Below are 24,957 nucleotides of genomic sequence, written 5' to 3' on the forward strand. Positions count from 1 at the left end.
ACAGAGTTTAGGAAAATTTCTCAGAACCTTGTTGCTCAATGCTGATAAACCACAGGGTGTTTATGCAATTTTATGTGCATCTTGAGCCATTCTGTTCATTTTTCAGAATTTGGGAGGTGTTCGTCCAGCCCATTCTGTTTTCTAATTTTTTTTTTTTTTTTAGCTTTTATTTATTTATTTGTCAGAGAGAGCAAGAGCACAAGCAGGGGGAATGGCAGGCAGAGGGAAAGGGGAAAAGCAGGCTCCCCATTGAGCAAGGAGCCCGATGTGGAACTCGATCCCATAGCTTTGGGATCGTGGCCTGAGCCAAAGGCAGATGCTTAACTGACGGAGCCACCTAGGTGTCCCTGTTTTCTAATTTCTAACCAGCTTTCAACCAGGTCCTGTATCCCCATCAGGTATTTTTAAACCTTACATCTAGCTCTAAATGAGTCAAATGTAATTAAGCCACAATTTTGTACCTACTATGTACCTTATTTGCTTTAATCAGTGATTTTTCAATCCTTTTGAACATTTGGTGTTTTGGTAAAAATGATAAAATGCTCTTTTAGATTTTTTAAAATAGTAATCAGTGTTAAGCAAAAAGGTTTTCTTTTTTAATAGTCATAACCTGCATTGATATATTATCATTTACTGCTGGTAGATGTTCAGTCAAATGTGTTACTTAATTTGATATTATATTTGAGAGAAAAGTATGTCGAATATGTTCCACATATTTTTATTGAAAAAAAATTTTAAAGAAGCCTATAAAAATGATAGACGCTCTTAAGAAAAAACAAAAAACAAATCTCCAAAGCTATAAGAAGCACTGAGAAACTCACTTGTGTTGGGCAGAAGGAGCAGAGAGAGCTCACTTTAAGTGACTGGCTGCTTTACCACCAGCTCTGGGGGAATCAGCTGTTTCCCAGTGCTAAGGGTGGGGCTGGGCACATGGTGGGAATTCAAATATACACTGAATAAATTCTCATTGTTAGATCAGTTTTGCATATACTTTTCAATAATCTGAGAATCTGGGAGAATGTGAGCAACGCTTGAACAATGAGGCTGTGAAATAAAGTCTTCCAATTTCTTGGCCCTGGGCTATCCCTCAATACTCTTCTTACCCCTGACCCCTGCACAGAACAAATCGTCAAAAGAAATAAGGAAGATGTTGTGAGTGCACTGCATTTATAGGTCTTACCATGTACTCAGAAGCCAGGAGTCCTGACTAACAGCAAGAGAGACATTCCTCCCACTTAACAAACAGGTCAATATCAAGTCAAATTAGATATGTGGAGATGGACTGGCATAACGTAAGTCACTGTGTCCAAAAGCTCATTACTGATATCTACAGATACTTGCTGACCCTCTTACTGGAGCCAACTGCCCTCTGGGAAGGTGGGAAGGGCTGCCAGCTCAAAGGTCCTCCGCTCAGGGTCTAGTTCTCAGCTGCTCAGGTGCTGTGGGAATGAGAAGGGATGACATTCCCTGCCTTCCTCAATGTTGAAGGTTCAGAGACCCAACCCACCCACTCTAAATGAGCTGGCTAGCTGACAGGCAGAGTTCACTGGGCACTGCACACTTGTGCACACTCACCCGCCATGGTGTCCCATTGATGTCCCTCTGCAGCTCTTCAAGCAGGGCCACAGCTTCCCCACCACTCTCAGGGTGATGGAGCTGCACCCAGGTCCGGAGCTCCCCAGGCAGGATGCTCAGGAATTGCTCCAGCACCAACAGCTCCAGGATCTGGGCCTTGGAGAGAATGTCAGGCCTCAGCCACCAGCGACAGAGCTCACGGAGCCGGCTGAAAGTCTCTAGGGGCCCAGAAGATTCATGGTAGCGAAGCTGCCTGAAGAGCTGGCGAAACAGTTCCTGGCCAGAACGGTTGAGTGTTTGTGGCCTGGCAGCCTGCACTGAAGTGTATCCCTCATCCTCTTCTTCCTTCTTTATCATCTGAAGACGCCCTCGTTCCCGTGAAGGTTGTGCCTGAGCTGGATGGACAGCATACCACCTGCCTGGGGGCATCACTCCTTCTCAGGCTCTACCCAGCAGAATGTGAACCAGGTCTATGTTAGCTGTGTCGCTGTTGGCACATCAGGAGTAGTTTTTCAGCACTGTAGTGGGCAATGCCATTTGCTGGGATATCAGATGTCACTGTCAAAAGAGTAAAATAATCAACATTATTGTTCAGGAGGGATGCAAGAATGATGGTGCAGTTAGATCCTGGTAGCCAGGGCACATGAAGATTTGCACAATCATGCCTGCCAATATTAAGCAGACCAGTGCTACATTGTCACATACTGTGGTAAACTAAGAAAATAACCCAGAATGCGGGAAAACATGTACAAGGCTTGTATGCTAACAATTGCAAATGGCTGATGAAAGAAACCAAAGGTCTAAATAAATGGACAGACCTACTGTATCATATACTGGAAGACTTGACATAATAAAGATGTCAATTCTTCACCAAAAAATCTACAGGTTTGATGCTATTCCTATCAATATCTCAGGAAAGTTTTTCATATTTATAGACAAGATTATTCTAAAATTTATGTGGAAAATAAAGGAATTACAATAACTAAAACAATTTTTAAAAAATAGAGTATGAGGACATCGTCTATTTAATTTCAAGACAAATCAAGACTGTGCATCCAGCAACTGAACTACTAAATACTTACACAAAGAATACAAGAATACTAATTCAAAGAGGTGTTTTAATGTTTACAGCAGCACTGTCCACAATATCCAAATTATGGAAACAGCCTGAGTGTCCATTGACTGATGAACAGATAAAGAATATATGGAATACATATAAATCAAATACTACCCAGCCATCAAAAAGAATGAAATCTCACCATTTGCAACAATGTACATGGAGCTAGAGAATATTAAGTGAAATAAGTTAGCCAGAGAAAGACAAATACCACATGACTTCACTCACACATGAAATTTAAGACACAAAACAAATGAGCAAAAAGGGGTGAAAGGAGGAGAAAGAGAGAGAGGCAAACCAAGAAACAGACTTTTAACTATAGAGAATGAACTGATGGTTAAACCAGAGGGGAGGTGAGTGGGGGGATGGGTGAGATAGGTGATGGGGATTAAGGAGTGCATTTGTGATGAGCACAAGGTGATGGATGGAAGTGTTGAATCACTATACTGGACACCGAAACTAATATAACACTGTATGTTAACAAACTGGAATTTAACTAAAAACTTTAAAAAAAAAAAAAAAAAGAGAGACTGTGGTACTGGTGGAAGAAGAGACACATAAACCAGTGGAAAAGAAAAACCTGGGATAGACCAACACAAATATGCCCAACTAATTTGTAATATTAAATGTGACTTAACTAATACTGTAGTATTATATTTAAAAATATCTCAAATAAGCAATTCAAAAACAAAACAAATGCTGATTAGGAATTCCTTAAGTGATTGTGACCCCACCATGTTAAGAACTATAATCTGGACACTACTAATCCAGCTATCTACTACACTGAGTTTCCTCTGTAACTCATCATAATGGAGGCTCTCCAGAGGTTTAAGCCACTTTCAGGAGACATCAGAGTTTAGTGTACAGAGAGGAGAACAACTAAGACTGACCTGGGTTCAAATCCACCTCTCCACTTATTAGCTGTACTGACTATGGAGGCATCACTTTACCTCTTAAAATCTCTGTGTCCTCATTGTATAAAATGGGGGTGGTTGTGGGGTTTAAATAAAAAACTACCTGGGCACATCTTGGGCTCAGTGAATGTTTTTCCACATCTACAGTAAAAGTTTATGCTGTAGGCCACACCATTCTACCCTGCAGATGTGCCCAACTGATTTTTCATGAAGGTGCAAAAAGCAATTCAAAGGAGGAAGGATAGTCTTCTCAACAAATACTGATGGGGGAATTGGACATTCATTGGCAAAGTAATGAAAGTCAAGTTAAACCTTACATCTTATAAAACAATCAATTCTAAATGAATCCCAGACTTAACTATAAAACATAAAACTATACAACTTTTAGAAAAAAGCATGGGAGAAAATCTTTATGATCTAAGCCTAGGCGAAGTCATTAGAATTGACATCAAAAGCATGACTCATAAAAGGGAAAACTGATAAACTAGACCTCATCAAAATGTAAAACTCTGCTCTAGGAAGGCCCTTGTTGAGAGCATGAGAGATAAGCTATAGACTGGAAGATAATATTTATAAGGCAAAGGACTAGTATCTGACTATATAAAGAATTCTCAAAACTCAACAGTTAAAAGGACAAACAATCCCATAAGAAAATAGGCAAAAGACATGAAAATAAATACAAATAAGGACATGAAAAAATGTTTAACATAACCAGTCATCAAGAAAATTCACATCATCTTAAAACTACAGTAAAATAATCACTATGTATCTATCAGAATGGCTAAAATAAAAAACAGTGATAACACCAAATGCTGTTGAGGATACAAAGAAACCAGATCACTCATTCATTAATAGTAGGAATGTAAATTGTATAGCGACAGTCTGGGAAACAGTCTGGAAGTTTCTTAAAAACTTACCATACAACCTAGCACCTAGACATATATCCCATATGTACCTAGATATATATCCCAGAAAAATTAAAATTTGTGTCCACAGAAAAATTTGTACACTATTGTTCACTGCAGCTTATTCCCCTAAATGGAAACCACCCAGATGTCCTTCAATGGATGAAAAAACAAACTGAGGTACTACTATACTATGGAACACTATTTGCAATATAAAGAATGAGTATATGCAACAACTTGGATACATTTCCAGAGAACGACGATGAATGAAAAGAGCCAACCTGAAAAGGTTTCATAGCCTGTGACTCTATTTATACAACATTCTTGAAATAGCAAAAGTATAGAAATGGACAACAGATTAGTGGTTGCCAGAGTATTAAGGACTGGAGGGCAGAGCAGGAGGTATTACGGTTTTACATAATTAAAAGTAGGACTTCATTTTTGATGTTTGACTGCTGACAGTTTTCAATGTCCACCACTCGTACTTCTCCTTGCCAACATCTGGACAAAGAAATAAGAAAGTCCAAATGTTCCCTTAGCATTGGCAGGAAGTTCAAAGTACATAAGCCCTGGCTGGGTTGTGTACAAAAATCCACACGCCACCCCCCCTCTCTAACCATAATAAAAGCCAAAGCTAGTCAACTCTCCTTACTCTCTCAAGCCATTATTCTTTTTACATTTTAAATAATTATAAAGGATAGCAATTCGAATGCTTTACATTTCTACTTAAGTTCATATTGCACTAAAATTATTTTACATGGAAAAACAAGCTTTAGTATCATGACATAATGTCTTAGAAACATTCTTTGATATTCACATTTATTTTTAAGATTTTATTTATTTATTTGACAGAGAGAGAGAGAGAGAGAGCGTGCGCACAAGTGGGCAGAGCAGCAGGCAGAGAGAGAGGGAGGAGCAGGCTTTCCACGGAGCAGGGAGCCTTATGAGGGGCACTATCCCAGGACCCTGACATCATGACCTGAGCTGAAGGCAGACACTTAATGGCTGAGCCACCTAAAGCAGCCTGATAGTTACATTTACATTAATGGATATTTCAAAGTCCACTTGAATAAATTTTCTATTATATACCAAATTTTCTATTATATACCAAATCACCTAACAAAAATATATAATGCTAATCTACTTTGATACTGAGATATACTGAATATCTGCTTTGACATATTGAGAGCAGATATTTAGTATCTATTATTACTCCCCTTGAAAATACACTGATTTTTAGAACACACTTAAATCAGTCTTGGTATCTAGTAATAACATTTGAGCCATACCTGAAAATTCTTCATTTACTGTTGAGTCTCCACAAGATGAATTTTTAAATTTAACATTTACTTCATTTAAAAATGAAGACAAAAAAGTGTTATTAGTCCTTTTAGCCAGTGGAACAGAAGTATGAGAAGAGAGATAATAAGAATGATCTTCAATGCTAGCTTCTAAGCTATGTTTTTTATAACTTAAACTTTCAGTACTCATCATTTTGTTGCAGTATAACCAAGTCTGCCTATTATAATATTAATAACCAATGTTAGAGTCTTTGGAATCATGATTGTAATTAAAGGTTGGACTTAAAGCTTGATGAAGTTAATGGCAACCTCCTGGATCCCGTTAAATTTCTACTGAGCTAATTTAAATGGGATCCAGGAGGCTGCTATTAGCTTTATTATGCTTTAAGTCCAAGTGAGTAATGGTATTAAGGAGGGCACACGTTGTAATGAGCACTGGGTGTTATACACAACTACTGAATTGCTGAACACTACATCAAAAACATTGATGCAGGAGCGCCTGGGTGGCTCAGTGGTCGAGGCCTCTGCCTACGTTGTAATGAGCACTGGGTGTTATACACAACTACTGAATTGCTGAACACTACATCAAAAACATTGATGCAGGAGCGCCTGGGTGGCTCAGTGGTCGAGGCCTCTGCCTTCGGCTCGGGTCATGATCTCGGGTTCCTGGGATCAAGTCCCGCATCAGGCTCTCTGCTCGGCAGGGAGCCTACCTCCTCTTCCTGTCTCTCTCTGCCTGCCTCTCTGCCTACTTGTCTGTCAAAAAAAAAAAAAAAAAAAAAAAAAAAAAAAAAAATCTTTAAAAACATTGATGCAGGGCGCCTGGGTGGCTCAGTGGGTTAAGCCTCTGCCTTCGGCTCAGGTCATGATCTCAGAGTTCTGGGATCAAGTCCCGCATCGGGCTCTCTGCTCGGCGGGGAGCCTGCTTCCCTCTCTCTCTCTTTCTCTCTCTCTGTGCCTACTTGTCATCTCTCTCTGTTAAATAAACAAAATCTTTAAAAAAACAAACAAACAAAAAAACACATTGATGCAATATATGCTGGCTAACTGAACATAATAAAATAAGTTCCACTTCCAAATAACACTTTAAAACAGTTTCAAGTATTGAACTGACTAGCCAGCATCAGGTTAGGAATTTTTTCAGTGCTCTAAAGTATAACTTTTGGTATCAAAAAAGCATAGTTAAGGCCTTTGATTAGTTACGAATCAAAAAATCAAGAACTAAAATACCAGTGGTTCCTGTGACAAAGAACCCTTCCAAATAATTCAGGGAATGCTTAGAGGGAATTTCATTCTGCAATGCTTACGTTGTTTTAAAAAAACTTAGGAGCTCAAATCAACAACCTAACCTTTTACCTTGAAACACTGGAAAAAGAAGAGCAAACTAAACCTAAAGCAAGCAGAAGGAAAGAAACAGTAAAGAATATAGTGGAAATTAATGAAACAAAGATTAGAAAAACAAAAGAGAAAATCAATGAAATAACAAATTGGTTCAATGAAAAGATCAACAAGATTGATAAACCTCTAAAGTGATGAAGAAAAAAGATTCAAACTACATAAATGAGAAACAAAATAAGAAACGTACTACTGATTTACAGGAACTTTTAAAATATTAATTAAAAATAAGACAATTTTTGCCAATAAATACTTTCGATGAAAATGATGAAAAGTTTTAGCAGTTATAAAACACAAACTCTACTAAAATTGATTCAAGAAGAAACACAAAATCTGAACAGACATATAACAAGTAAAGAGATTAAATTAGTAGTCAAAACCACCCATAAAGGGTGCCTGGATGGTTCAGTTGGTTAAGAGATTGCCTTTGGCTCAGGTCATGATCCTGGAGTCCCAGGATGGAGTCCCACATTGGGCTCCCAGCCCCACAGGGAGTCTGCTTCTCCCTCTGACCTTTCTTCCCCCTCATGCTCTCTCTCAAATAAATAAATAAATACATAAAATCTTAATTAAAAAAAAAAACCCACCCATAAAGAAAAGCAAAGACCCAGTTGCCTTTTTGGTAAGTTGTACCACATGTTTAAAGAAAAAATAATACTTAGGATGCCTGGGTGGCTCAGTCCGTTAAGTGTCTGCCTTGGGCTCAGGTCATGATCCCAGAGTCCTGAGATCAAGTCCCACACTGGGCTCCCTGCTCAGCGGGGAGCCTGCTTCTCTCTCTGCTTGTGCTCCCTCTCTCCCTCTCCGACAAATAAATAAAATCTACAAGAAAAATCATACTGATTCTTCATAAATTCTTCAAAACAACTGAAGAGGAAGAACTTCCTACTTTATGCTATGAGTTTGGTATTACCTTAATACCAAAATTGGACAAACCATTCTCTCTTAAGTATACAAATGCAAAAATTCTCAACAATATACTAGCACACTGAAATGCCATAACACATAAAAGAATTATAACCCATGACCAAATGGAATTTATCCTAGGAATGCAAGATTATTTTTTAACATATCAATAAAACCACAAATCACATTATTATGTCAATAGGAGGAAAAAAATTGACCAAATCCATACTTTTAAAATATTACTTATTTATTTACTTATTTCATTTGAGAGAACAAGAGTGAGAGAGATCATACAGGTAGAGGGAGAAGCAGACTCCCCACTGAACAGAGAGCTGGAAGCCAGGCTGGATCCCAGGACCCTGAGTTCATGACTTGAGCTGAAGGCAGATGCTTAACCAAATGAACCACCCAGATGCCCCCAAATTTTTCATGACAAAAATAATCACGAGGAATAGAAAGCAACTTCTAATACTGTTAAAAAGTCTCTACAAAACTCACAGCTAACATCATGTTTAATAAAGACCAAATGCTTTTCCCCCAAATTGAGAACAAATTAAGGATATCCACTTTCAACTCTTCTTTTTAACACTGTACAGGAGGTTGTAGCCATGGCAGTTAGGCAAAAAACTGGAAGGAAAAATAAAAGCTGGGGGTACTTCCAGGGAAAATGGCAGAGTAGGAGGATCCTAGACTCATGGTTGCAACAGATATACCTGATAACACCCACATCAGTATAAATAACCCAAAAAGCAATCATAAGGCCAGCAGAACAGACTCCTCTAAACAGCTAAATGTATAGAAGAGGTCACACTGAAGAGGACAGGAAGGGCGGAGGAGACATGGCCAGAGGGATGATCCGGGTAGAGAGAGAGGAGCAAACCCTACACAAGGCACCCCAGGTACCGGAAACCTGCACAGGGAAGAGGAATCTCAATAATATCTGGCTGTGACAACCAGAAGGGCTTCATGTTTCAAGTTTTTAAAACCAGTGGAGCTTAACACCTAGAACTTTAAAAATCAGCAGGATCGGCTCTGGGGAGGGCAATGAGAACTCTGTCCCCACATTTAAAGTGCAACGAACAGCTCCGCTGAGATACAGTAGAGAAACAGCAATCTGAAAACCACCTGGGTATACAAGAAAGAAATTTATTTACTGATCTTAAGAGCTTGTGCTGGAGGGGCAGGTATCTTTGGGAAACTTCTCCAAGAACAAAAGAGCTGGTGGGCACAATTTCCCTCCCAATCCATGCAGCCTATATACAGGAACAACTGTTGGGACCAGCACAGTGAGAACACTATCCACGTAGCTTCTATTTTTTTTTTTCCCCCGGAGTTCTTTTATTTCTTAATTGAGGTATAAGCTAACATAATATGTTAGTTTTAGGCTGCAGAGTCCATTTATTTGTGAAGAGAGAGTGATTAGGTACAAACTATTAATTCAAGTACGTGTGTTAAGAAAATGAGAAGACAAGCAAACAAGTGAAAGGTAGGGGTAGGAAAAAAATAAAAAAGCTCAAACGATATAACTGTTTACATAGAAATGCAAGGACATCTAACAAAGTATTAAAGCTAGTAAAAGAATGCAGTCAGTCAGTGGTGCCTGGGTGGTTCAGTCCATTAAGCATCCCATTCCTGATTTTTGGCTCAGGTCATGATCTCAGGTCTTGAGATCAAACCCCATGTGGTTGGTCCATGTAGCTTGTTAACAGCACACCAATCTCCTGTGACCCGCCCCCTCTAACAGGCCCTTGGCAGCATTACATCCAAAGTGGTGCTACAAGCTGTGTATAAGCAGCCCCAACAGGGATGAGCACTAAACCAAAGTAATCCTGCCCAGCAGAGAGAGGAAGTAAACCACATACATCAGTCTACTGGGGCCCAAACAGTGGGCTGGGGGGCAGAAATCGGGTCTGAGAGCAGGCCTCACTTACTGATTAAAGCTTCTCAGGGAACAACATATGGAGAGTGCCCTGTAGTTTGGAGCTACCGCAGCCCTGGAAAACACCTGGTCTGATGCAGTTCAAGCCCAAGGTGACCACAGACTGGCCCACTAACAATACAGAAACCAAACTGTGACCAAAACAGGCAAAGAGAGCCATTGCAGAAGATGGGCAGAATGTAAACACGGCTCAGCCATGTTTACATGCAACACACATAAGAAATGCCCCTGAAGTTCGAGGTTCTGGTGAACAGAGGACACTGTAGTGCAGGGCACTACAGGACCTCTTCTTCAAAGGGCACTACTTTCCAGAGGAGACATAGCTGATTTTCCTAATGCATAGAAACAGACACAGAGACTTAGACAAAATGAGAAAACAGGGATATGTCCAAAATCAAAGTATAGGACAAAGTATCAAGCAAAAGACCTCAATGAAATGGAGATAAGTGATATGCCTAATAGAGAATCTCAAGTAATAATCATAAAGATATTCACCGAACTTTAGAAGAGTGGAGGACCTCAGTAAGATCCTCAACAGAGATACAAGAAACAATCAGAGATGAAGAATCCAATAACAAAAATTAAAAATATACTAGATAGAATGAAGAGTAGACTAGAGGAAATAGAAGACAGCCATAAGAAAAAATTTAAAAAGACCACAAATAAATGGAGAGTAAAGAACATTCTACTAAAGAATGAATGGGATTACAAAAAAATTAAAGAAAAAAATAGATGGAAGCAAGAAATAATGAATATAGAAACAAACAAAATCCCAGTAGAACAGAGAAATGAAAATAAGAGCTGGTTATTTTAAAGAATTAATAAAATTAAAAAACAACAACAACCCTAGCCAGACTTACCAAAAAGAAAAGAGAGAGACCTCGGTGGCTCAGTGGGTTAAAGCTTCTGCCTTCAGCTTGGGTCATGATCCCAAAGTCCTGGGATCGAGCCCCATATCAGGTTCTCTGCTCAGTGGGGAGCCTGCTTCCCTTCCTCTCTCTCTGCCTGCCTCTCTGCCTACTTGTGATCTCTGTCAAATAAATAAATAAAATCTAAAAAAAAAAAAAAAAAGAAAAGAGAAAGGAGCCAAATAGATAAAATCATGAATGAAAGAGGAGAGATCACAATCAAGACTCTACAGAAATACAAACAATTATAAGAGAATATTATAAAAAAAATTATATGCCAACAAACTGGGCAATATAGAAGAAATGGATGTATTCCTAGACATATACACACTACCAAAACTGAAACAGGAAGAAACAGAAAATCTGACCATAACCAGCAAAGAAACTGAATCATTAATCAAAAATATCCCAACAAACAAAAGTACAGGGCCAAAAAGCCTATATATACCAGGAGAACTATATCAGACATTTAAGGAAGAACTAATACCTATTCTTCTCAAACTGTTCCAAAAAAATAGAAATGGGAGAAAAATTTCCAAACTCACTCTATAAGGCCAGCATTACCTTGATTCCAAAATCACACAAGGACTTCACTAAAAAGAGTAATTATAGTCCAATATCCCAATATCCCCTATGAAGATGGATATGAAAATTCTCAAGAAGATACTAGCTAACTGAATCCAACAGTAGTTTAAATGAACCATAAACCACGATTTATTCCTGGTGGGATTTATTCCTGGGCTAGAGGGGTGGGTCAGATAGTCACAAAGTAATCAGTGTGATACACTACATTAATAAAAGAGAAGATAAGAATCATATGATCCTCTCAATAGATGCAGAGAAAGCATCTGACAAAATACAGTATGAGTCCTTGATAGAAACTCTCAAGAAAGTAGAGGTAGCTAGAATATGCCTCAACATCATAAAGGCCACGTATGAAAGAGGCTAATATCATCCTCAATGGGGAAAAACAGTTTCCATGTATTTTTAAAATTCTCCTTTAATTTCTGGATTGATTTATTCATTCTGTAGTAGTTTGTTCTTTAGCCTCCATGTATTTGTGTTCTTTCCAAGTTTTTCCTTGTAGTTGACTTCAAGTTTTAAAGCAGTATAGTCTGAAAATATGCTTTGTACCAGTTAGACCTGTTTTCATTGCTTTCTTATTTTGAAATTTGTTTTTTTTTAATTTTTTATTTCTTTTCAGCATAACAGTTTGAATTTGGATTGCTTTTGGAAACAAGCACGCCAAAACACACCCAGGATCTAATGTTTAATTTTGTTTTTTGTTTTTTGGTATTTTGTTTTGTTTTGTTTTGGTATGGTTTTTGTTTGTTTTTCCCTCTTTTTGTTATTGTTTTTGTTCTTTTCTCTTTTCCTTTCTTCTGTTCTTTTCTGAACAAAATGAAGAGCTAGAGAAATTCACTCCAAAAGAAAGAACAGGAGGTAGTACACACAGCCAGGTATTTAATCAATATTGATCTAAGTAAGATGACTGAACTAGAATTTAAAACAATTATAAAGATACTAGCTGGTCTTGGAAAAAGCAGAAGACAACAGAGAACCCCACACTGTAAAAATAAAAGAAATAAAAACTAGTCAGGTCAAAACTAAAAATGCTATTACCAAAATATACTTCCAAGTGAAGGCTATACAAATGAAAATGAACAAGGTAGAAGAGTGAATCAGTGATACAGAAGAGAAAATGAAGGAAAATGAGGAAGCTGAAAAGAAGAGAGAAAGAAAACTATTAGATAATGAAGGAAAACAGAAGACTCGGTGATTCCAAATCTGGAATAGTATATGGATATTAGGGGCCCCAGAAGATGAAGAGAAGGAGAGAAGGGCAGAAGGTTTATTTGAACAAATTGGAGCTGAGAACTTCCCTAAATTGGGTAAAGAAACAGACATTTAGGTTCAGGAGACATAGAGAATGGCCCCTTGAAATCAATAAAAACAGGTCAACATCTTCAGAGCTAATAGTGAAGTATGCAAATTTCAGAGATAAAGAGAAAATCCCAAAGCAGCTTGGTTGGGGTGGGGGGAGGTCCTTAACCAACAAGGGTAGAAAGATAAGGTTGGCAGCAGAGTTGTCCATGGAGAACTAGCAGGCCAGAAAGGACTGGCATGATATATTCAACGTGCTAAACTGGAAAAATATGTGATCAAGAATTCATTATCCAAGAAGCTATCATTCAGAATAGAAGGAGAGATAAAGAGTTTCTAGGACAAACAAAAACTAAAGGAATTTGTGAACACTAAAACAGCCCTGCAAGAAATACTGAAGGAGGTTCTTGGCGCAGAGAGAGCACAGAAGTAAAAAAGACAAGAAAGGAACAGAAGCAATCTAAGAACACCGACTTTACAAGGAAACAATGGCACTAAATTAATAATTTTTTATCTTTTTAAAAGTTTCTAATGAAAGCAAACTTGTATATAAAGAAAATACTTAATTGTATCATATATACTAGTGTCCACATCTTTCAATAACTATTCTGAATTAAAAGGACTAAAAGCTCCAATCAAAAGACCTAGGGTATCAGAATGGATAGAAAAAATAAGACCCATGGATATGTTGTTTATAAAAGACTGATTTTACTCAGATATACCTCCAGATTGAAAGTGAGGGGATGCAGAACCATTTACCATGCCAATGGACATCAAAAGAAAGCTGGTGTAGCCATCCTTACATCAGACAAATGAGATTTTACCAAAGACTGTAAAAGAGAGGAAGGAGGATACTATACAATAATATAGGAGTATATCAAGCAAGAATATCTAACAGTTGTTAAATATTTATGCACCTAACATGGAAGCAGCCAAATACATAAATCAATAAATAACCAAATTAAAAAAACACATTGATAATAATAGGGAACATTAACAACCCTATTCACAGCAATGGACAGCTCATCTAAGCAGAAGATCAACAAGGAAACAAGGCTTTGACACAATGGACCAGATGGACTTCACACATATAATCAGAGCATTTCATTCTAAAGCAGCAAAATACACATTCTTCCTGAGAACATATGGAACATTCTCCAGAATAGATCACACAGTGGGTCACGAATCAGGTCTCAACTGGTACAAAGCATATTTTCAGACTACACTGCTTTAAAACTTGAAGTCAACTACAGGGAAAAACTTGGAAAGAACATAAATACATGGAGGCTAAAAAGCAAACTACTACAGAATGAATCAATCCAGAAATTAAAAGGAGAATTTAAAAAATACATGGAAACAAATGAGAATGAAAACATGACAGTTCAGAACCTTTGGATGTAGCATAGATGGTCCTAGAGAGAACTCATATGGCAATACAGGCCTTCTTCAAGAAGCAAGAAAACTCTAAAACACAAAACCTAACCTTATACTGAAAGACTGGAAAAAGAAAAGTCTAAGTACAGTAGGAGAAGAGAAATAATAAAGATTAGAGCAGAAACCAAACAAGCAATGGAAAAGATAACCAAAACTAGGAGCTGGTTCTTTTAAAGAATTAATAAAATTGATAACCCCCAGCCAGACATATCAAAAAGAAAAGAGAAAATACCCACATAAATAAAACTATGAAGAATGAGGAGAAATCACATCCAACAAAGAAGAAATACAAAGAATTATAAGAGAATATTATAAAAAATTATATGTCAATGAGCTAGACAATCTAAGAAAATGAATGTATTCCTAGAAACATAAATTACCAAAACTGAAACAAGAAGAAATAGAAAAGATGAACAGATGCATAGCCAGCAGAGAAATTGAAGCAGTAATTAAAAATCTCCCAACAAACTAGAGTCCATGGCCACATGGCCTCACAGCAGAATTCTACCAAACTTTTTTTTTTTTTTTTTAAGATTTTAATTATTTGACAGAGAGAAACAGCAAGAGAGAGGGAGCACAAGTAAGAGGAGAGGGAGAAGCAGGCTTCCCGCTGAGCAGGAAGTCTGATGCGGGGCTTGATCCCAGGACCTGAGATCATGATCAGAGACGAAGGCAGCCGCTTAACGACTGAGCCACCCAGGTGCCCCACTATTAAACATTTAAAGAAGAATTAATACCTACACTCCTGAAAATGTTCTAAAAAAAAAAAAAGAAGAAGAAAAAGAAATGGAAGAGTACAGGTTAAGCATCTGCCTTCGGCTCAGGTCATGATCCCAGGGTCCTGGGATTGAGTCCCACATCAGGTTCTCTGTTCAGCGGGTAGTCTGCTTCTCCCTCTGCCCCTCCCCCAGTCTGTGCTTGCTCCCTCTCTGTGTCTCTCTCACAAACATACATAAATCTTAAAAAGCAAACAAATGGAATGAAAAGTTCCAAACTCATTGTATGAAGCCAGCATTAGCTTGATCTCAAAACCAGACAATGACGCTACCAAAAAGGAGAATTACAGACTAATATCCCTGATGAACAAGGATGCAATAAATCTCACCAAGATACTGCTAAAAGGATCCAACAGGACACATAAAGGATTATTCATTACAAGAAAAAGGGATTAACTCCTGGCCTGCAGGAGTGGTTCACCATCCATAAGTCAATGTGATACATCACATTAATAAAAGAAAGGACAAGAACGATACGATCCTCTCAATAGATGTAGAAAAAGCATCTGATAAAAATCAGCATCCTCTCTTGATAAAACCTCTCTGAAAAACAAAAACAAAAACAAAAAACCTCTCTGCTGGGCAGGGATGGAGAGAACATACCTCAGTATCATAAAAATTATATATCAAAAGACCCAAAGAGAATATCATGCTCAACAGGGAAAAACTAAGAGCTTTTCCCCTTAGGTCAGGAAGATAAATAGATGTCCACTGTCACCACTGTTATTCAACATAGTACTGGGAGTCCTAGCATCAGCAACCAGACAACAAAAAGAAATAAAAGGCATCCAAATTGGCAAAGAAGCAGTCAAACTTTCAATCTTCTTGGAGGACATGATACTCTTATGTTGAAAACCCAAAAGACATCACCCAAAATTGCTAGAATTCAGCAAAATCCCAGGATATAAAATCAATGCATAGAAGTCAGTTACATTTCTGTACACTAACAAGTCAGGAAAAAGAGAAATCAAGAATCAATCCCATTTACAATTGCACACACAAAAAAGTAAGATACCTAGGAATAAGCCTAACCAAAGACGTAAAGGATCTGTACTCTGGAAACTACAGAACACTTATAAAAGAAATTGAAGATGACACAAAGAAATGGAAAACCGTTCCATGCTCATCGACTGGAAGAACAAATATTGTTAAAACCTCTATGCTACCCAGAGTAATCTACACATTCAATTCATTCCCTATCAAAATACTGTAAGCATTTTTCACAGAGCTGGAACTAACAGTCCATACTACATTTGTATGGAACCACAAAAGATCCTGAATGGCCAAAAGAATGTTGAAAAAGAAAACCAAATGTGGAGGCATCATAATTCCAGACTTAAGCTCTATTACAAAGCTATATCATCAAAACAGTATAGAACTGGCACAAAAAGAGATACAAAGGTCAATGGAACAGAGTAGGGAACCCAGAAACAGACCCTCAGCACTATGGTTAGCTAAACTTCCACAGAACAGGAAAGAGTATCTAACAGAAAAAAAGATAGTCACTTCAAAAAATGGTGCAGAGAAAACCAGATAGCCACACCCAGGAGAATGAAACTGGACCATTCTCTTATACCATTCACAAAGATAAACTCAAAATGGATGAAAAGACCTCAGTGTGAGACAAGAATCCATCAGAATTCTAGAGGACAAGAAAGGCAGTAACCTCTTCAACCTGAACTGCAGCTACTTCTTGCAAGACACCTCTATAAAGGCAAGGGAAACAAAAGCAAATATGAATAGGGCTTCATCAGCATAAAAAGCTTTTGTACGGGGCACCTGGGTGGCTCAGTGGGTTAAAGCCTCTGCCTTTGGCAGGGTCCTGGGATCCCAGGGTCCTGGGATCAAGCCCTGCATCAGGCTCTATGCTCAGCGAGGATCCTGCTTCTCCCCTCTCTCTCTGTCTGCCTCTCTGCCTACTTGTCATCACTGTCTGTCAAATAAATAAATAAAATCTAAAAAAAAAAAAAAAGCTTTTGCACAACAAAGGAAACAGTTGACAAAACGGAAAGGCAACCTATGGGAGGGGAGAAGATATTTGCAAATGTCTTATCAGACAGTGTCCAAAATCTATAACTCATCAAACTCAGAAATAGTGCCATTTACAATAACATGGATGGAATTAGAGAGTATTATGCTAGGTGAAATAAGTTAGTCAGAGAAAGACATATGTCATATGCTTTCACCAATGTGGAATTTAAGAAACAAAACAGATGAACATAAGGGAAGGGGAGGAAAAATAAAATAAGATGAAAACAGAGAAGGAGGCAAACTATAAGAGATTCTTATCTATTCTATCTATTCTAGCTATTTATCTATTCTAGCAAATACTGAGGATTGCTGAAGGGAAGGTGGGCGGGGGGATGTGGTAATTTGGGGATAGGCATTATGGAGGGTACTTGATGTGATGAGCACTGGGTGTTATATGCAACTGATGACTCACTAAATTTGAAGCTGGTGATACATTACATATTAACTAAATTGTATTTAAATAAATTTGTAAAAATACCAGCAGCAGTTTTCAAAGAGCCAGAACAAGCATTTCTAAATTTGTATGGGATGACAAAAATCCCCAAACAGCTAAAGCAATACTGAAAAAGAAAGACAAAGCAGGAAGCATCATGATTCCAGATTTTGAGCTATATTCATAGCTGTGATCATCAAGACAGTATGGGACTGGCACAAAAACATATAGATCAATGGAACAGAATAGAAAACCCAGAAATGGACCCACAATTCTGTGGTCAACTAACCCTGACAAAGAAGGAAAGAATTGGGGCACCTGGGTGGCTCAATGGGTTAAAGCCTCTGCCTTCAGCTCAGGTCATAATCCCAAGGTCCTGGGATCGAGCCCTGCATCGGGCTCTCTGCTCAGTGGGGAGCCTGCCTGCCCCCCTTTCTCTGCCTGCCTCTCTGCCTACTTGTGATCTCTGTCTTTCAAATAAATAAAATCTTAAAAAAAAAAAAAAAAAAAAAAAAAAAAAGAAGGAAAGAATCTTCAGTGGAAAAAAAGGCATTGTCTTCAACAAATGGTGTTGAGAAAACCAGACAGCAATACGCAGAAGAATGAAACTGGACCACTTCTTTATACTATACACACATATAAATTCAAAAGGGGTGAAAAACCTCAATGTGAGACAAGAATCCATCAAAGTACTAGAGAAGAACAAGACAGCTACCTCTTTGATCTCAGCCTCAGTAACTTCTTGTTAGACATGTCTCCAAAGGCAAGAGAAATAAAGGCAAAAATGAACTACCAGGAATTCAAGATTAAAAAACTTTGCACAGCAAATGAAACAGCTGACATAACTAAAAGGCAACCTATGGGACAGGAGAAGATATTTGCAAATGACATACCACATAAAAGGCTAAAAAGAACTTACCAAACTCAACACCAAAAACACAAAGAATCCAAAAAAAAACAAAAACAAAAACAAAACAACCCCAAGACCCACAAAGAAAAACAGAAAATAAAAGGGCAGAAGACAGGAACAGACACTTCTCCAAAGAAGATATCTTCTTTGATAGCCAACAGGCACATAAACAGATGCTCAACATCACTTGGAATCACTTGGCATCAGGGAAATAAAAATCAAAAGTGTGATAATATATCACCTCACACCTGTCAGAATGGTTAAATTAGTAACACAGAAACAGCAAGTGTAGCTAAGGATGTGGAGAAAGGGGAACCCCCTTGCACTGCTGGTGGGAATGCAAATTGATGCAGCCACTGTGGAAAATAGTATGGATATTTCCCCCAAAAGTTAAAAACAGAACTACTTTACAATCCAGCAATTGCATTGCTAGGTATTTACCCAAAGGTTACAAAAATGCAGATTCAAAAGGGTACATGTCGCCTGATGTTCCAGTATTATTAACAATAGCCAAGCATGGATTGAGCCCAAATATCCACTGACTGATGAAGGGATAAAGATATGGTATATACATACAATGGATTACTCAGCCATCAAAATGAATGAAATCTTTCCATTTGCAATGAAATGGATAGAGCTAGAGTGCATTATGGTAAGCAAAATAAGTCAGCCAGAGAAGGACAAATTCCATAAAATTTCACTTATATGAAGAATTTAAGAAACAAAACAGATAAACATATGGGAAGGAGAAAGAAAAGAGGGAGGGAATAAACCATGAGACTCATAGAAAACAAACTGAGGGTTGACAGAAGGAGGTGGGTGGATTGGGTTAGATGGGTGATGGGTATTAACAAGGGCACCTGGTGTGTTGAGCACTGGGGGTTATATGGAAGTGATGAATTATTATATTTGACTTCTGAAAATACTATTAGACTACATGTTAAATAACTAGAATTTAAATAAAAAATTGAGGAAAAAATAGGGGTACCTGGGCAGCTCAGTTGGTTAAGCATTTGCCTTCAACTCAGGGCATGATTCTCAGAGCTCCCTGCTCAGCAGGGAGTCTGCTTCTCCCTCTCCCTCCCTCCCTCCCTCCCTTCCTCTCTCTCAAATAAATACAGGATATCTTTTTTTAAAAATCAACAATAAATAAGTAAGAAAATGAGTTAAGGAAACTTAGCGACACCTTCAAGCATAGTAACATTTGCATGGTAGGGACGCAGAATGAGAAGAGAGAGAAAAGGGAGCAGAACATGCATTTGAAAAAAAGCTGAAAACTTCCCAAATCTGGGGAAGGAAAGAGAAAACAAAAATCTAGATCCAGGAGGTAAAGAGAGCCCCCCCCCCAAAAATTAACAAAGGAGGTCCACAACAAGACACATAATAACTAAAATGGCAAAAACCAGTGATAAAGAGAGTTTTAAAAGCAGCAAAAGAGAAGAAAACACATAAGTGAAACTCTATAAGGTTATCAGTGGATTCTTCAGGAAAAACTCTGAACACCAGAAGGGAGTGATATCATATATTCAAAGTGCTGAAAGGAAAAACTCTGCAGCCAAAGAATAGTCTATCCAGGAAGGCTATCATTAAAAATAGGTGAGACAGAGTTTCCTGGTCAAAAAAAGTTTAAAGGAATTTATCACCACTAAACCAAACTTACAAGATGTATCAAATGGGACTTTCTGAGCAGAAAGGAAAGACCATAAAGAGGAGTAAGCAGAGTAGGAAGCAAAATGAAGTAAATTAAGTATACATATAACATTAAGGCAAGAAATTCACAAAATATAAGGATATTAAGTATGACATCATACACCTAAAACATGGGTGGGAGAAGAACAGAAATTTAGTGCTTTTAGAATAGGTTCAAACTTAAGCAACTGTCCACTTAATGTAGAGTGCTACATATAAAATGTTATATATAAACCTAACGGTAACCACACATCAAACCTGGTAACAAGTATGCAAAAAATAAACAGAAAGAAATCCAAGAATATCACTAAAGAAAGCCAGCAGACCCAAGAGAGAAGGGAGAGCAAAAGAAGAAAGGAACAGAAGACCTGTAAAAACAAACATAAAACAAGTAACAAAATGGCAATAAACACATACCTATCAATAATTACTTTGACTGTAAATGGACTAAATGCTCTAATCAAAAGATACTGGTGATGGAATAGACAAAAACCCAAGACCCATCTATATGCTGCCTACAAGACATTCGTTTCAGCTCTAAAGACACGGGCAGATTCGAAGTGAAGGAACGGAGAAGCACTTATCATGCAAATGGAAGTGAAAAGAAAACCAAGGTAGCAATACTTTTATCAGACAAACTGACTTTAAAACAAATACTGACAGTAGACAAAGAAGGACACTACATAATTATAAAGCGGACAATCTAACAAAAAAATACAGCAACTGTAAATATTTATGTAGCCAATACAGGAGAACATAAATACATAAAGGAGGTAATAATAACCATAACAGAGAAAATTTATAGTTGTACAATACCAAGGAACTTTAACAACACACATCAATAGATAGAGGATCTAAAAAGAAAACCAAAAAGTAAACAATGGATATGAATGACACATCAGACCACATGGATCTCAAGATATATTCAGAATATTCCAACCTAAAACAGCAGATTATGCATTCTTTTCAGGTACACATGGAACATTCTCCAGAACAGATCAAATGTTAGGTCACAAAACAAGTTTCAACAAATTCCAAAAGATCCAAGTTATACCATGTAATTTTCTGACCACAATGTACGAAACTAGAAGTTATATACAAGAAAAACTGAAAAGAACACAAATACATGGAAATAACAGGTGAATAATTAATAGATTAACCAAGAAATCAAAAAAGAAATAAAAAAAATACATGGAGGAAAACGGAAATGAAAACACAACAGTCCAGAATCTTTGGGATGCAGCAAAAGCTTTTCCAAGAGGGAAGTTAACAATAATACAAGCCCACCTCAACAATAGAGAAAAATCTCAGACAAAAAAAATTAACCTTATACTTAAAGGAGCTAAAAAAGTAAAGATTAGAGAAAATCCATAAGAAGTAAAGAAGGAGGAAGGAAAGAAACAGAACAGATCAATAAAACAAAGATCTCATTCTTTGAAAAGATCAACAAAATTGATAAACCTTTTGTCAGACTTACTGTGAGAGAGAGGACTCAAACAAACACAGAAATGAAAGGGGAGAAACACCACCACAAAATTACAAAGGTTTATAAAACAAAAATTATATCCCAACAAATTGAACAACATAGAGAAATGGATACTTTTCTAGAAATATGTAACCTCTCAAAACTGAATCAGAAAGAAATAGAAAATTTAAGCAGACAAATTACTAGAAATCAAATTGTTCAGTAATCAAAAAACTCCCAACAAACAAAAGTCCAGGACCAGATGGTTTCAGAGGGGGAATTCTACCAACATTTAGAGAAGAGCTCATATCTATTCTTTTCAAACTATTCCCAAAAAATGGAAAAAGGAAGGAAAGTTTCCAAATTTATTCTGTGAGACCAGCATTTCCCTGATACCAAAACCAAATAAATACACCATTAAAAAAAGAGAACTACAGGCCAGTATCCCTGATGAACAGAGATACACAAGCCCTCAATAAAATAATAGCAAACTAATTCCAACAACGTATTAAAATAATCATTCACCATGAACAAGTGGAATTTATTCAAGTGTGATTCATTAGTCACAAATCAGTGTGATACATCACATCAACAAGAGAAAAAACAAAAACCATATGATCATTTCTAAAAATGCAGAAAAAGTGACGAAGTATTAAAAAAAAACCCACACCACAACAAAGTAGGTGTAAAGGGAACATACCTCAACATAATAAAGGTCATATATGAAAAACCCTCAGCTAACATAAATGAAGAAAAACTGAGAGCTTTCTACCTAAGAGTAGGAAAAAGATGTCCCCTCTTACCACTTTAATTCCACATAGTACTACAAATCCTAGCCAAAATAATCAGACCAAAAAAAAAAAAAAAAAAAAAAAAAATCCATCAGTAAGAATGAAGTAAAATTTTCACTATTTGTGAATGACATGATATTATATATTTAAAAAAAACCCTAAAGATTAAAAAAAAAAAAAAAGAAAAACTACCAGAATTAATAGATGAATTCAGTAAGGCTGCAGGACACAAAATCACTATACAGAAAAATCCACTGCATATTTATACACTAATAATGAAGCAACACACAGAGAAATTAAGAAAACAATGTCAGGTTGCCTGGATGGCACAATCGGTTGGGCATCCAACTCTTGGATTCAGGTCAGGTCGTGATCTCAGAGTCGTAAGATCTGGTCCTACATGGGGCTCCCCAATCAGCATGGAGTCTGTCTGAAATCTCTCTTTCTCTACCTTTGCTCCTCCCATTTGTGCGCTCTTTCTCTCCCTCTAACATAAATAAATCTTTAAAAAAAAAAAAAAAAAGGAAAAAATCCTATTAATCCTATTCACAATTGCACCAAATACAATAACATATCTAGGAATACACTTAACCAGAGAGATGAAAGACCTGTACTGTGAAAACTATAAAACACCAATGAAAGAAACTGAAGATAATATAATTAGAAAGATATTCCATGCTCATGGATTGGGAGAACAAATTTTATTAAAATGTGGATACTACCCCAATTAACTTACATACTTAATATAGTTCTTACCAAAATACAAAAGCATTTTTCACAGAACCAGAACAATCCTAAAAATTTGTACAGAACCACAAAAGACCCTAAATAGCCAAAGCAACCTTGAAAAAGAACACACTGAAGGCATCAGAATCCCAGATTTCAAGTTATACTACAAAACTGTAGTAATCAAAATAGTTGGAATCACACACAATAAAATATTATTCTCATTTGCAACAACATGAATGGATCTAGAGAGTATAATGGAACACAACAGAAAACCTAGAAATAATCTCATGATTATATGGTCAATTGATCTTTGACAAAGGAGGCAAGAATATGCAATAGGAAGTAGTTTCTCCAGCAAATGGTGCTGGGAAAACTGTGAGAGCCACACACAAAAGACTGAAACTGGACCACTTTCTTACATCATATACAAAAATAAACTCAAAGTGGACTGAGCACCTAAATGTGAGACTGAAACAAAAATCCCATGAGACAGCACAGGGGATAATTCTCTGAAATTGGCTGTAGCAACATTTTTCTACATGGGTCTCCTGAGGCAAGGGGAGCAAAAGCAAAAATAAACTGTTGGTATCACATCAAATAAAAGGTTTCTGCACAGTAAAGGAAAAAATTAACAAAACTAAAAGAAACCTACTGAACGGGAAAAAATATTTGCAAATGACATATCTGATAAAGCGTTAGTATCCAAAATATATTAAGATCTAATAAAACTCAATACCAAAAGAAAAGAAAATAATCCAACTTGAAAATGGGCAGAAGGCATGAACAGACATTCTTCTGAAAAAGATATCCAGATGGCCAGCAGACATGAAAAGAGGCTCAACATAACTTATCTTCAGGGAAATGCAAATCATTATCACATGAGATGTTACCTCACATCTGTCAGAATGGCTAAAATAAAAAACACAAGAAATAACAACTGTTGGCCAGGATGTGGAGAAAAAGGTACACTCATGTACTATTGGTAGGAATGCAATCTGGTGCAGTCACTCTGGAAAACAGTTTGGAGGTTTCTCAAAAGATTAAAAATAGAATTACCATACAATATAGTTAATTTACTACTGGGTATTTATCCAAAGAATACAAAAACACTAATTCAAAGAAATATGTGCACCTCTATGTTTATAGCACTGTTACTTACAATAACCAAATTGGGGAAGCAATCCAAGTATATGAATGGATAAAGATGTGGAGAGTGTGTGTGTGTGTGTGTGTATACATATATACACACGCATGTATACAGTAAAATATTACTCTCATTTGCAACAACATGAATGGATCTAGAGAGTATAATGTTAAGTGAAATAAATCAGTCAGAAAGAGACAAGTATCACATGATTTCACTCATGTGGAATTTCAGAAAATAAAAAACAAATGAGTAAAGAAAAAAAGAGACCAAAAAACCACACTCTTAAATAGAAAATTGATGGTTACCAGAGGAGAGATGGGTGGAGGGAAGAGTAAAACAGATGAAGGGGATTAAGTGTACACTTATCCTGATGAGCACTAAGTAACGTACAGAACTGTTCACTAACTGTACTGTACACCTGAAGTTAATATAACAGTGTAGGTTAATTATAGTGGAATTAATCTTTGAAAAGAGAACCCATATGGGAAAGGAAAAGAAATGGAAATATTTCTATTTGCAAATGACATGATACATATATAGGAAATCAAAAGTACTCCACTAAAAGCTATTAGAATAGAAGAGTTCAGCAAGATTGGAGGATATAAGATCAGTTTGCAAAAGTTAATAGTATTTCTATAGCAGAAACGAACAAATCAAATATAAAATTAAGAAATAATATATACTTATATTTATAATCTCATAAAAAAA

General features: G+C 37.0%; 1 protein-coding gene across 7 annotated transcripts in view; it reads right to left on the bottom strand.

Annotated features, from left to right (window-relative positions):
* ZNF445 (zinc finger protein 445) overlaps positions 1-24,957 on the bottom strand; it is a 39,766-nt gene that overhangs the window by 9,725 nt on the left and 5,084 nt on the right. For 2 of the 7 annotated variants that reach the window (XM_059162301.1, XM_059162300.1), the window contains exon 1: positions 1,576-1,731. In XM_059162301.1, the coding sequence (XP_059018284.1) occupies positions 1,576-1,592 (17 nt within the window). In that variant the 5' untranslated portion in view covers positions 1,593-1,731. Of the gene's footprint in view, positions 1-1,575; positions 2,508-24,957 lie in introns of those variants that run through there. The other 5 variants (XM_059162295.1, XM_059162294.1, XM_059162297.1 and 2 more) reach the window with 5 other exon arrangements.

The sequence above is a fragment of the Mustela lutreola genome, chromosome 2 (assembly GCF_030435805.1).
Source record: "Mustela lutreola isolate mMusLut2 chromosome 2, mMusLut2.pri, whole genome shotgun sequence".
Lineage (NCBI taxonomy): Eukaryota > Metazoa > Chordata > Mammalia > Carnivora > Mustelidae > Mustela > Mustela lutreola.